This window comes from Centropristis striata, chromosome 16, assembly GCF_030273125.1.
Source record: "Centropristis striata isolate RG_2023a ecotype Rhode Island chromosome 16, C.striata_1.0, whole genome shotgun sequence".
Lineage (NCBI taxonomy): Eukaryota > Metazoa > Chordata > Actinopteri > Perciformes > Serranidae > Centropristis > Centropristis striata.
Window position 1 is genome coordinate 6,822,264 of NC_081532.1, and position 15,283 is coordinate 6,837,546.

General features: G+C 39.3%; 4 gene segments (V, D, J or C); 3 read left to right on the plus strand and 1 right to left on the minus strand.

Annotated features, from left to right (window-relative positions):
* The first annotated feature begins 2,917 nt into the window (after window positions 1-2,917).
* Window positions 2,918-3,375, plus strand: LOC131988388 (Ig kappa chain V region 3381-like). The segment is given in 2 exon segments: window positions 2,918-2,969; window positions 3,062-3,375. Coding segments are annotated over 2 exon segments (366 nt in total).
* Window positions 3,376-8,342: 4,967 nt separating this feature from the next.
* On the minus strand, window positions 8,343-10,111 carry LOC131988565 (Ig lambda-2 chain C region-like). The segment is given in 2 exon segments: window positions 8,343-8,921; window positions 9,898-10,111. A coding segment is annotated over 1 exon segment (312 nt).
* A 518-nt stretch (window positions 10,112-10,629) lies between these two features.
* LOC131988389 (Ig kappa chain V region K-25-like) lies at window positions 10,630-11,102 on the plus strand. The segment is given in 2 exon segments: window positions 10,630-10,681; window positions 10,774-11,102. Coding segments are annotated over 2 exon segments (381 nt in total).
* Window positions 11,103-14,455: 3,353 nt separating this feature from the next.
* On the plus strand, window positions 14,456-14,994 carry LOC131988070 (Ig kappa chain V region 3381-like). The segment is given in 2 exon segments: window positions 14,456-14,528; window positions 14,684-14,994. Coding segments are annotated over 2 exon segments (360 nt in total).
* Window positions 14,995-15,283: the final 289 nt, after the last annotated feature.

The following is a 15,283-nucleotide window of genomic DNA, read 5'->3' on the forward strand; positions in this document are numbered from 1 at the left end:
TTCAGGTGGTGAGGTAGCATATGTCTGAATCAGGGCGTTCAGGTAGGTAGGAGCAGTACCGGAGACAACTTTGAAGGCAGCATTAGAGATCTGAATTTGATGCAGGCTGCAACAGGTAGCCAGTGGAGCTCAATGAGCAGCAGTGTGACATGAGACCTTTTTGGCTGGTTGTAGACCAGGCGCACCGCCGCGTTCTGGATAATCTGAAGCGGTTTTACTGTGCAGGCTAACAGGCCCGTCAGGAGGGCGTTACAGTAGTCAAGTTTGGAGATGACGACAGCTTGTGTCAAGGGTTGAGTGGCATGTTGAGTTAGGTAAAGTCTGATTTTTCTGATGTTGTAAAGTGTAAAGTGGCATGACCGGGTAACTGAGGCGACATGACTGGAAAAGGTGAGTTGGTCATCAATCATCACCCTTAAGTTTCGCACCACCTTGGTGGGGGCGAGACACAGGGAGTCAATCTTGATGTTGATGTTGTGGTGTATTGTAGATTTAGCAGGGAGGACCAGCAGTTCAGTTTTTGAAAGGTTCCGCTGGAGGTGATGTGCCTTCATCCAAGTGGCTATGTCAGAAAGGCAGTCAGAGACCACAAAGAGGCACAATGCAACCTTACAGAAGCCCAAAGATCATAAAGAGACTCAAAACTATGAAGTCATATTTGGTGTTGGGTCATCTTGGTCAATAAAGATGTTAGTGCACATTTCTAATAATGAACACGAGGTGACACAAAATGACTTCAAAGATACACAAAACCACTGAAAAGAAAAATAAAGTGACCACAAAGAGACACTGAGGATCTTGCTCCTCTAATGGAGGGATGGGGGCCCTATTACATGTCTGTGTCCAGGGGCCCACTGTCTCATCATTCTTCCATGATGTGAATGATTCAAATGAATGTACTTCCTCCTGTTTGACACCAGAGGGCAGTATTCATCTTTATGAAGCAGAAACACACAGACAGCTCTCACTGGCATGTGTGTGTCACCCACAGAAGTTCTACTTTGAATATCTGTCGTGCTTCCCTGCACATCAGGGGCTTTTAAGGCCCCAAGTCTTCTGTCAACTAATACATGATAGAATTATTTTCTCTCAAACACACATATACATCCATAATGAAGATGCTGCTGGTTTTCCTGCTGATAGTGGCAGTCCACATTCAGGGTGAGATTCTGATTGATTTGACTGAACATCAAGTGCCAGCTTTTAGTTAGTTTGGTTTTTATGTTGGAACTGTCCTTTATATAATAAATACAGTAGTAATGTTTTATCTTCTTGCAGGATGGCTGCAGGAGACTCTGACATGCACCACTGCTCACCTTCACAGTCCCCTGAAACACAACCTTACAGAAACCTGATGAAGTTCAGCCCAGTCAAATGTGGAGTGAAACTCAGATATTCATGTCCCTGAGAGTCTGATTCTGTTCCTCTTTACAGCTCCAGATGTTCACTTATCACAGTCTTTTTCACTGACTAAAAAAAGATTCTGCGCCCCGAAATGAATGCAGAAGACATTTCTCTTCTCTTTAAACACTGAATCTAAAGAACACTATGTGACATAAGCTACTGTGTTGCACATTATGAGCAAACAGATAGTGCATTATGCATTTTAGATGTATTTCTGAGGTGTGCTATATTACAAGTCCTGATAAAAAAGTGGGATGCTTAGTAAAATATAAATCAGACAGAATGTGATAAATTCTTTATCCTTTGTGAAATATATTCAATTAAGGAAACTAGATGTTACCTTTCAGATCAAGTCTCATAAATGTATAAACTGCTATAAACTTTGGCTCAGATTTAGTTTTTTGATCCTTGACCCTTCTCCTGTTCCTAAACCTGCCGCTTTAAGAGATTAAAGCTGATAACCTTTCATGCTGGTAAAAGTAAACTCTGAATTCTAAATTTGATACATTCTGTGTTAATTAACATTTTACACTAGCCTGGGTATACCCAGACTGCCTTGCGCGCTCGAATTTTTACACAGCATCCCAGCTTCTTTGGAATCAGAGTTGTGTATCATGTCAAACTAAAATCAAGACTCAGAGAGTCGACCTTAACAGACAGCATGTTACATTTGTAACTGTTGTGATTCAGCTGCATGTTGTGTTTCTACCTGTGGTCTTGAAAACTAGCAGGGAAGTCAAAGTGAATCAAACTGTGTCAGATGATATTAGAAAAGTTTTCAGATGAGCTTTAAAGGCCCAAATGACACTCAAGATATGATGAACTGTTGCTTTTCTTGTCTCACAAATACAGCTGTGATTTCAGGGTTTGGGGTGTCAAAGGATGTAATTAATTAATTCAGAAGTAAGATCAGTACACAAGCAGGCAGTCAAACAGGCAGAAATGTCCAAAAATGACAGACAAAAAGGGAGAATCCAAAGACTAGCAAGTATTAAAAAACAGCAAGACAATGACTGTGAAGAATACTGGTAAGTGAACAATGAAGAACAACAAACTGGCATCAAGACAAGACAAAAGCGGGTTATATAGGTTATATACAGGGCTAATGGGGAGTGATGGGAAACAGGTGTGGGAGACACAATCAGGGCTCAGGTGAACACAGACAAGGAGGGGGGGGCAGACAGGAACCTGAACAGAGACAGGGGGAGTGATCCGAATAAAACAGGAAACACAAGACATGGAACATGAAGGAAAAATATACAATCAAACAGAGAGTTTATGGAGGCAAAGTCTATAGTATAGCCTGAAATATATTTATGCTATTAGGAACAGCCCTCAACAAATTCCAGAGCTTTAAGATAAAGAGAGCAGAGAGCAGAGAAATCATTTCCATAGAGAGGAGGCTTTGCATGGTCAGCTGATCCTCCAGTGAACTGAGAAGGTTTATAGTCCTGTGAGTTCAACACTGCAGGACTCAGATCTGTCAGTCAACACAGCAGAAACCACAACCACCATGACTCTCATCACCATCCTCATCTGGACGCTGGCCTGCTGCTGTTTTACAGGTTCATTCACTCAGCAACATTTCAAACATGATGTGCTGCCTTTTCTCTCATTGATTTCTGCTGATAAATGAAGGATTTGTTTGTGTCTGCAGGATGCAGCGGTCAGGTGACTGTGACTCAGCCTGCAGTAAAGACATCTGCTCCAGGATCCACTGTTACTATCAGCTGTAAGACCAGCCAGGCTGCTTACAATGGAAATCATCTATTCTGGTATCAACAGAAATCTGGACAGCCTCCAAAGCTTCTAATAAAATTAGTGAGCACACGTGAATCAGGAACAGCAGCTCGGTTTAGTGGCAGTGGAAGCAGCTCTGACATCACTTTGACCATCAGTGGAGTTCAGACTGAAGATGCAGCAGTTTATTACTGTCAGAGTCGCCACAGTGGGTATGTGTTCACACAGTGATTTGTCGTCGTACAAAAACCTCCCTCAGTCAGACTGCAGAGACACTGAGCTGTTACAGCAGGAACCGACTGCAGCTGCTGAAGAGGAAGAGACTCTGACACAGACCACTGAACACAGAGCTGACAGTCACCTCTACAAGCACTCATAACTTTATATTAATAAAAAAACCCTTTTCATTATTATTTATTTAGCAATTTAGCTAAAACCTTTATTTTAGAACAACTTTAATCACCCATTATTCTGATTAAAGTCATGACGTAATATACGTTTTTTTAACATAGTTCTTCAAAAATGTCACTTTTTGGGGGGGGAAGTGGAAACAGCAGTCAAAGAAATTTCATCATGTCTTAATAACCAAAGACGATTTTCAAAAAATGGTTATTACACAAAAGGTAAAAAATAATATTTTAAGTGAAAACTCTCCATTAAACAAAAAAATATTTCTTTTAATAGAAATTAAATTCATTAAAAAAAGAGGAAACTCAGTTGAAATTATCAAGCCAGTTAATTTATGAACCCAGATGTCGACTGATTAAAACTATTTTACAAGCTGAAATTCTGATTTTCACAAGTTGCAATCTCCCATCCCAACCATTTCTCCCAAACACTCTGCAAAAAAGGTTTGTCTAAAAACAAGGTAAAACACTAAATCTGAGGGAAATGATCTTGCTGCATGGACAGATAATTTCACTTGACAAGATTTCTGAAATTAAGATTATTAAATCTAGAAATAAGCATGTTGAACACTTAATATAAGAAATAACTCTTAAAACAAGATAAAATATCAAACACTTCTAAATCTAAAGTTTTTTTTACCTTGGTAAGAAACAAATAATTTGCAGTGCACTCTGCTCGGGCCAGTTCATCGCTGCTTGCAGCTTTAATTTATGCTTTAAGAGTTAATTTCTTATTTTAAGCGTCCAATATGCTTATTTCTAGATTTAATAATCTTGAATTAAGAAATATTGTCAAGTGAAATGATCTGTCCATGCAGCAAGATAATTTCCCTCAGATTTAGAGTTTTTACCTTGTTTTTAGACACACCTTTTTTGCAGTGCTACTTCCCTCTGTCTGAGAACGGCTCTGTAAGATCTGTCCAGCTTGAGATCTCCGCCCAAGACAAAATATCCAGAGTTTAATTCTGTGAGCCATCTTCCAAAGAGACAGCTGGTGTGGGGACAGCCACCCACGCTCTGTGTCCCAGGAAGCTTCGTCCTGCATCAGGTAAATAAATATGAAGCCCAAAAGTGACACATGTCTAATAAAATCTGCAGTCTGCTCTCAGGAACCAGAAGTAGTAGATGTCTCCTGTCAACAGAGGTTAATAAGTCAATTTTTGTAGCTCCCCCTTTTCTATCTTCAGAGTCCTGCATGTTTTAGATGATTTTCTAGGAGTTGATTTTCTCTCGTCCCCACCAGCTCGTAGCATATCTGCAGGGAAAACCCTATTCCAACAGTTAGGTGTCCCTCTTTCACAAGTCAATACAGTAGGTCCCTCCAAACATTTGGATTTTCTCTGCATTACCCTGAACCCTCTGAGGTCTATGATCATAAAAAAACTAGGTGGACAAGGAAACAAGTTATGGTGTTTTGTGACAATGCTGCTACAGTAGAAATGATTATTAAGGGCAACTATAAAATTAATTTATAAACAGTGTCATGTGACTTTATACATTTATTGTATTTTCATTTGAATTCTGCAATCTTCTAAGCAGTAAAGCCATGCTAGCAGGGATTCAGTTCCACATTAGATGCAAAGACCAGCATCCCAGAGCCTTCCTGGGAATCTTTCCATTCAGCTGATTATCTTCGGCCTCATAAAAGGAGTGTCCTCCAGGCTTTGACAAAGACTGCTTCAAACTATTTCACCTGTGTTTAAGTTGAGGCAAGGTTGTTCTTCACATTATATTGATATTATGCTGGAAACAGTTCTTCTCGTGGCCTTCCAGGGATTTCTCAGGTGTGGTGAATATACAACTAGATTTTTCTTTTAACCCTTAGCTCGATCTCACCTTCTCTGATTTAACTGTAGAAGAACTCAGTATTCAATATTCCTGAAACACTCAAAGACTGATCGATCTCACCAAGGGACCAAGTTATCATTGCTAAAACTAACTCCACCATCTGTGCTTTCTCTTCCATGTTAAAATGCCTGAGTCATCACTCACAACAAATCTGTTCATCATTGATGGGTGTAAATCTTTGACGAGGTCCTGGTTCACTTCAAAGTTTCATGATCTATGTCTGACTAGTGTCCGACCTCCAGAACGCTACACCCCTCACTTCTTAAGAATCAGCGCAGCTACAACTGCAGCTCTCCATCCGTCTACCTCAACATTAAATCCCTGGGCTGATGCTCGTCCTCTGCTTATCATCGCTCTGTCAGGCTCCACAACAACACATCTTGTCTGCAGAAAGCTCATGAGGTCCTGCAGCCCTTAGTGCATCTAAAGATCAGTATTCATAGCTACTGCCCTACCTTATTTTATTTTGTTGAGTCTCAGGAGGTTTACTGGATGTAGTATTAATTCATGTAGGGCAGCCTGTGTGGACCTGCATCATGTTTTCTCCACTGGAAGGCTGAACTACAGGACAATTTATTATATTTTATCTACCACAGGAGCATCCAAGAGGAGTTTTGTTCAAACTTGTTGTGACCCACCTGAGTCCACCAGTGTCACAGCTGAAGCATCTCTGATTAACAGATTGATGTCCTGATCCTGATTAAAGTGAAGGAGCCAATACAAAATCAATCTCATGTCAGTATGAAGTTGTTGTGAACCTGGACAGCCAGCAGAGGGCAGCCTGCATCTATTTATGAGCACAAAGGCCTTTTGGGAAACTTTGTTCAGACAGAAACAGGAGAGAGACGAGGAACAGAAAGTCAAAAGTTTCTCCATGTTCTTCATCAGTCCACAGGGAGATGTAGCCTCTACTTACTCCACCTCATCTCTCCCTTTCTGTTTCACAAGGACAGCTGGCCACTAAAGTATGTTTGCATGATTTAAGATATTTACTGCTTATTCTTATTCCTCAGTATTCCTCCTGCTTTAGTGTCCCACGTTGGCTTCAGTCTGTTGAGAGCAGAGAAATCATTTCCATAGAGAGGAGGCTTTGCATGGTCAGCTGATCCTCCAGTGAACTGAGAAGGTTTATAGTCCTGTGAGTTCAACACTGCAGGACTCAGATCTGTCAGTCAACACAGCAGAAACCACAACCACCATGACTCTCATCACCATCCTCATCTGGACGCTGGCCTGCTGCTGTTTTACAGGTTCATTCACTCAGCAACATTTCAAACATGATGTGCTGCCTTTTCTCTCATTGATTTCTGCTGATAAATGAAGGATTTGTTTGTGTCTGCAGGATGCAGCGGTCAGGTGACTGTGACTCAGCCTGCAGTAAAGATATCTGCTCCAGGATCCACTGTCACTATCAGCTGTAAGACCAGCCGGGCTGTAGGAAATTGGTGCAGTGGGTTTTGTATGCACTGGTATCAGCAGAAATCTGGACAGACTCCAAAGCTCCTCATATCATCTACAAGCACACGTGAATCAGGAACAGCAGCTCGGTTTAGTGGCAGTGGAAGCAGCTCTGACTTCACTTTGACCATCAGTGGAGTTCAGACTGAAGATGCAGCAGTTTATTACTGTTATATGTCCCACGACACAAGTGCCAATAATGTGTTCACACAGTGATTTGTCGTCGTACAAAAACCTCCCTCAGTCAGACTGCAGAGACACTGAGCTGTTACAGCAGGAACCGACTGCAGCTGCTGAAGAGGAAGAGACTCTGACACAGACCACTGAACACAGAGCTGACAGTCACCTCTACAAGCACTAACTACACATTCACACTAATACATTGCATTAATATATTCTGACCTATTTTCATCAAGTTAACAAGAAGCATATGATACAAATATATAAAATGCTTTAGTGGCATCATGATGAATCTTATACATTAGAAGAAAACTATTTCATACTTTTTGACCTCTAACCTTCTGTCCTCAGAATTTAAGGTAGTGAAACATGAAACATGTTACTTTTATTCCAACGTGTTGATTTTCCACAGATAGAAGTCTCAGTACAGAATTTAGATTGATTTAATTAAATAAAGTATTTACTTAAGTGCTGTACCTATGTATTTTTTTAAATTAAGTTTTAAGTTTAATGTATCTCTTTGTAATTTTTGATGATGAATTCTACTGATTTTGCTTACCTACGACTTTACCTTTAGCGCCACATTTTTAGCAAAATGTCTGACAAACATGCTCAGGTATTCATGGTGGACAGAAGACATATTCCAGTCATTTATGTGATCCCCTGACCCTTCTGTTCAGGTAAAAATGTTTTTACACATTCAGTAAAATTTCTCAACATTCATTTGATAAAATGGCACCAAATTATATTTAAAAAAATGATGATTCCTGCAACAAAATGTTAGTGGATAATTCTCTGTAGTGTCATAACTATGAGAAACACCTTTCCACATTTAAATAAAAATAAAAATGGACTGTAGCTTCAGTCTGTGAGAGTGTCTGTGTGTTGCTCTAAAATGGCAAAATTTGGGGGTAATTTTGGTGTTTATAGCTACGTAATATTGACAGTCACCTCAACAAGCACAAACTTAAATAACTTAATTTTAAAAAAAAATAACATCTAATAAAATCACATACGTAACATATCATGTTCTGTCTATATTTCCTCAAAGCTAAAGAGACAAATGTTGCCCGATCACATATTTGAGTCACGATTTCTGACACGTGAAGAATCTCTTTCACTATACTGTTCATGTTTTTTCTTCTTTTCATGAGATCATATTATATTATTATATAATATATCTTCAATTAACAATTTGAAAAGGAGAGGCTTGTCCATCTCAATGATTAATTATCAGGTTTTAATCTTCCACCACAACATTTAATTTCTCACCACTCTTCATAAAAGACCAAACACTTCATCAGGTTATTATTCAGTGAAAGCTTTATTAGCAAAAACACGAGTCATCAACATGACAGTCATGAAGCACAGTCACATCTAGCTGCTGAGCTCCTCACATTACTCTCTAAGTTGTTGTTGTCCAACACTTTACAGCTGTTGTTCTCTGCCACACAAAGCTTTAGTTTCCTCTACAAACATTCAAACTCCTATTGATGAGAGCAGCAGGTGTGTTCCTCCTGCTCCCCACACACAGAGCTGCTGTCCTGGGCTTCAGCCAGCCCCTCTAGCCCTCACACTGGCTCCTGCGGAGGGAGCGGGTCTGGCTGTGGCCATGATGGAGGACCCTGCAGGAGAACAGCTCTCCTTCCATCCAGCGCTCCTGGCTCAGGCTCAGGGTGCTGCTGCTGCTGTAGCGTCCGCTCTTCTCCTCCTCGGAGCTGCTCAGGACCCCCTCTGTCACCTCTGTAGCGTCCACCTCCCAGCTCACCACGGCTCCCTGAGGAGAGTAGCCGCTCAGCAGGCAGACCAGCGTGGCCGAGGCCCCAGAGAGCCGCTCAGAGGAGGGGGGAAGCAGAGAGACTGAGGGCCTGAGCATGGGGCCAGCTGGAGGGGAGAGCAGAGACACACAAGGAGCAGATGAACTTGACTGGAGGACAGACAGCTCAACATGAGACACTTATGAGACATGACAGAGGTCAACACTACTGTGGATGAACTGTGTGCATGATACTGAGATCAGACAGAGGAGAGGAGCCCAGACATGGGAGGAAATGAGGCTTTAACACAGAAAACTACATCATCAAACTTGATGTCATTTAAAGTCATCAATCTTCTTCTGTGGCACTCATCATAAATCACTAATAATTAGACAACATATTGCAACCTGACTAATTGATAAATATAACTGAAATATTTAAGAAGTAATCTATGACTTAATTTTTAATATCTGCAACCTGACTAATTTATGAATGTAGCTGAAATATTAAATAACTAACCTTTGAATAAATGTTTTAATGTCTGTTTCAAAATGTGGCAGTAAATAACTTTTTTATTGAAAAAACATAACATCTGTATCCAGTGAAAGACTTTGTCATCTGTGAGTTTCACTTCCTTTTCACCACTTTAAACTAACGAACTGTGAAGGCAAACTGCAGCGATACTGGATCTACATATAAACTCACTCGTTTGTTTTAAAGGCATTTTAGATTTAATTTAACAACTGTTTGAATGTAAAAGTTAAAAAAGCTGATTAAAATCCATTGTTTGTTTAAAGCAATAAAATGTTTCTCAGAGAAAATATATACCATATTTTGTAGAACACTAATATAATTGAAAATAAATATGATCAAAATTAAAGTTATTTTCTCTATAATAAGCAATGAAATTATGTAGATTATGACATGTTAAATCTTTCTTCACAATGATAATGACAAACTGCGACATCAGTCAAGCCTAATAGATAACAAAAAATATCCACAACAAATAAATTATAGAAAATAATTTCAGGTTTTTTCACATTATGTTGTAACATATAAAATAATCTTAAATGTTGGAGAAATTAGAAATCTCTGGTACTTACAGTGAAAGATGAGTTTGGTTCCTCCACCAAAAGTCCACCACAGTGATACAAACTCATTAAGCGGCCGTACAAAAACCTCCTGCACTGTGAACAAACATCTATCCTCTGAAAACACTCTGTTTTTATGATAAAACTGCAAAAATTAAAGTGATTTAACGTACAAAACGTTTAAACTTGTGTGGCTTGAAATTACTGAGAAAATTAAAGATCATTTTTCATCATTATTTTAACTTTTATATTTGAGACATAAAAACAAACCTGTAAAATATTTATATATTCTAATTTATTTTATATCAGTTGTAAGGCTGCAAACTAAAATATGTTCGAACAAATGTTTAAATTTAAATTTGAATGAGAAAAAAACATTAAAAAGTAAACATTTTTAAAAAGCAGTTTCTCATCCCCTATCGGTAAATATAGAAAACTAAATATTGACATCATACCAACCACAGTGGACACAAACTGATTCCTAAATCCTCAACTGCACTTCTAATATCAATATTTTCTTGTGTTCCATTAAGATGATAGATGGTCTAAATCCAAGCAGTATTCCTCCTGATTTAGTGTCCCACGTTGGCTTCAGTCTGTTGAGAGCAGAGAAATCATTTCCATAGAGAGGAGGCTTTGCATGGTCAGCTGATCCTCCAGTGAACTGAGAAGGTTTATAGTCCTGTGAGTTCAACACTGCAGGACTCAGATCTGTCAGTCAACACAGCAGAAACCACAACCACCATGACTCTCATCACCATCCTCATCTGGACGCTGGCCTGCTGCTGTTTTACAGGTTCATTCACTCAGCAACATTTCAAACATGATGTGCTGCCTTTTCTCTCATTGATTTCTGCTGATAAATGAAGGATTTGTTTGTGTCTGCAGGATGCAGCGGTCAGGTGACTGTGACTCAGCCTGCAGTAAAGACATCTGCTCCAGGATCCACTGTCACTATCGACTGTAAGACCAGCCAGGATCCTTACAGAGATGGTCATGGATATCGGCTGTCCTGGTATCAACAGAAATCTGGACAGACTCCAAAGCTTCTAATAAAATTAGTGAGCACACGTGTATCAGGAACTGCTCGGTTTAGTGGCAGTGGAAGCAGCTCTGACTTCACTTTGACCATCAGTGGAGTTCAGACTGAAGATGCAGCAGTTTATTACTGTCAGAGTGCACACCAAATAAACAGTGTTTGGTCGTCCACACAGTGATTTGTCGTCGTACAAAAACCTCCCTCAGTCAGACTGCAGAGACACTGAGCTGTTACAGCAGGAACCGACTGCAGCTGCTGAAGAGGAAGAGACTCTGACACAGACCACTGAACACAGAGCTGACAGTCACCTACAAGCAATAATCACTTTATATTAATAAACAGACATATATTATGATTTATCCAAGTCATTTAGCTAAAACATATTTCATGGAGAAAATCTTCAATCATTCTATGATTCTCAGCACATTTCCATCATGAAGCACATTTAGTTTCTCACGTTCTTCTTCAGTATTTTTCAGTTTTCAATGGAAAAGACAATCAAATAAATATCATCATCGCTTCATAACCAAATATGATTTTCGAAAGATCATCATCTGTCTAACGTTACAAAAACATTTTTAGTGAAAACTCTCCACACTGAGATGTCTCTTATTGTGAAAAGCCTGTCTTGAATGCACCAAGCAAACTGATCCAGGATAAGTTTGTTTCATCAAGAAAGAAAGAAAGAAAGAAAGAAGGAAAGAAAGAAAGAAAGAAAGAAAGAAACTTCATCAATCTGTCTGACAGATTCATTGTTTTACTCAAAATCCTGATCCTCTTGATTGACAGAACAAGTGTTCAATCGTCTGATGGTTGTGTTATAATAATTTGATTATTCTCTATTGTTAAAATGATTTGATTACTCTCCTTCTTTTTTGTGTCTCTCTTTTGTCTCTGTTGTCTGTCTCTGTGTGGTGAAGGTCACTATGCATGCGTAATTCACTAAACCTTGGGTGTACTATCTATCTCTATGCATTTATATATTAATCAGGCAATCATGATTTTGATACAATGATTATGTTTGTGTGTTAATGTTGGTTTAGAAAACTGTGATTACTTTAATTACATATATTCCATTTGCTTAAACTGATTAAGATTCTATAATCACAAAGAATATATTTTATGTTTCATATTTTTTAGACTTTAGAATAACATGTAGACACTTGAAAAATAAGTGGCTCCAAAATATATCTGTAAGACATAACAAGGCAGGAGGTTTTGTTGAATGTTCTGAAGAAGAGGCCAGGTCAGGACTTGATGTGCTGGGCATCAGAAGATTGTCGCCCGGTGACATGACGTGTCCCTGTATTGATTAAAACTGACGAATCAACGGATCAAGAAGGCGGAACTTCCTGGACGAAATCTACTTTCATGATTAGTAAACATTGTTAGTATTTAATGGGTTCGAGGGCGAGAGACGGGGTTCAGATTTCACGAACTGAAACCCGTCTGTGTGTATCAGGGACATGTAGAGTGAACCCAGGGATCTCTGTAAAATATTGCACATTTCTTGACGTATTGTAATAAAATTATGTTAAACTGAGAACTTGGACGTCTCCTGCTCATCATTCCCCATCAACGATCTGCACAGAGAAAATAGGTGAGGATTTTCGGTTGGTGTCAGATTATTCAATTTTCAAGATTTCCTCAAGCTATTTTTCTAACAGTTGGTTCAACCCTCAGAGGACTGTTTCATAAAGATGTCTCTTATTGTGAAAAGCCTTTCTTGAATTTCGTAAAAATAAAACTGAACCAGGATCAGTTTGTTTCATCCAGACCAAAGATCTCAGAGTGACATGTTTGGTTCTTCTTTTAGCACAAAGAGAAAAAACACTTTATGATCTACTTATTAACTTGTGAAGTGATTCGTATCTCAGCTGAAATGTATCAGAGCTGCAGAGGAGTTTTAACGTGTCAGCAGCTGCTGATGGAGGTCACACTGAGGTTCAGGAAACACTTGATGACATTAAACTTAAGATATTTTGGACCAAAAACTGAATAATATCATTTATTTACCCATAAACAGAACTTTGGAGTTAACCACTTAATTGAATTAAAAATGAAAATCCCTTTAATTGGTTATGAGCCTTCTAAGAAACCTTAAACTGTGCAGATAATCCATTAAAAACCCTGAATAGAGAGACAGGATTGGCTCACATTTAAAGCCTGAAAAATATTTTTGAGATTTTAAAAAACAACTTTAAATGAAGACATAATGTAGCATGGGAAGTTTCCCAGCATGTAGGGCAGCCTGTGTGGACCTGCATCATGTTTTCTCCACTGGAAGGTTGAACTACAGGACACTTTATTATATTTTATCTGCCACAGGAGCATCCAAGAGGAGTTTTGTTCAAACTTGTTGTGACCCACCTGAGTCCACCAGTGTCACAGCTGAAGCATCTCTGATTAACAGATTGATGTTGTTGCAATGTGAAATGCAGGGAAACATAGTGAGACTTGAGGAGGACAAAAACTATCACAATAGCCAGGAGTTATGCTGAAAAATAACTTAGACTTTTATTTTCAGTCTCAAAAAGAATCAAAATGAAACAAGACAAAACGGGTCACAGCTCAAACAGTTCAGACACCGCTCTCCCTCTATATCAGCCCGGCCACTGTCATTTCACTCATATATATAGGATGAGAGCCCGCCTTGCCAGTTCAAACTGGCCTATCAGGACAGCACTATAACAGAGGTCACAAGGTTAAACACAAATATACATACATATTCTTAGGTTGCTCATAACAACAAACCCCATTTAATTTCTACATTAGGAGATCCTTAATGTCATACCTTCAAATTAAGTGAAACATTTCTCTATCATTTAATATTCATCTTAATTTGCTGTCATCTGTATTACACACCCTTTAACCAATCAGCTGCAGGTACCCACCTACTCACAAACAACATAAAAGGGCTGCAACTGAGGCGTGCTTCCTCTTTAATCACCAGCACAAGATGGCCTCCACAAAGGACTCAAAGGACAGGTTATGACTTTAACTAAAACTGAGCTTTATGCAAAATAAACAATGTGTATCTCCTAAATTTATCATCAAACTATTTTATACCAAATAAAGGAAACAAAGAAAACTGTATGAGTTTGTGTACTTTTGTTAAAGTAAAAAAAAGGGTTTAAGCAAAGCTAGTGAGGGAGTTGATGCTTCCTCACAGATGTCCTGATCCTGATTAAAGTGAAGGAGCCAATACAAAATCAGTATGTCAGTATGAAGTTGTTGTGAACCTGGACAGCCAGCAGAGGGCAGCCTGCATCTATTTATGAGCACAAAGGCCTTTTAGGAAACTTTGTTCAGACAGAAACAGCAGAGAGACGAGGAACAGAAAGTCAAAAGTTTCTCCATGTTCTTCATCAGTCCACAGGGAGATGTAGCCTCTACTTACTCCACCTCATCTCTCCCTTTCTGTTTCACAAGGACAGCTGGCCACTAAAGTATGTTTGCATGATTTGATGCTTCACTGCTCCTCAGAGTTTTAAGTTCTTCTGTCACACAGAGTCTGAACTGTTTTCATGCACTCACACTGAAAACTGCATCAGGATGATGTTTCCAGTGACTCTGATTGTCATGTTGGGTTTTCTGACTCAGGGTGAGAGACTGAAAATGGATCAGACATTTTAGGAGAATTTCTTGTGTGGTGCAGTTTCTGTTTTCATCTTTCTGCTTTTATACTTTAAACTGCTGTCACATGTTGTTGGAGTTCAAACATTTCTTCTTAAGGTCACATTTCAATTCTCATTTCAGAGTCTTCTGCCAACAACTTTCTGACTCAGACTGACAAATCCAAGTCTGTTAGTCTCGGAGGGACTGTGACCATCAGCGCCACAGGGAGTTCAGATATTGGTTCTGGTCTCAGTTGGTACCTTCAGAAACCTGGACAGGCTCCCAAACTTCTTATATATTATGTAACAAGGCTGTTCTCAGGAACTCCGTCTCGATTCAGAGGCAGCAGATCTGGTTCTCAGTACACTTTAACCATCAGTGGTGTTCAGGATGAAGATGTTGCAGATTATTACTGTCTTGGTGCTCATGGTCGTGGAGAGTTCACACAGTGATTTGTAGCCGTACAAAAACCTCCCTCAGTGTGACTGAAGTGAAACGGCCTGCTGCAGGTGCAGAGGGTTGGTGAAGAGACTGTGATGAGGATAACTGGTCCAGTGAACACAACACAAGAGTCATCAAGCAGAACCACAAAGAATCTAAATAAAACTGAAACACACTCACACACGATCTCCCACATACAGTTTTAAATTTATATTCTTGTCAGTTTATTCAGTCTCTTTATGAGTTGGCTGGGAAAGTTAAATTCATGCTACACTACAGCCACTGATATTAAACATGTTT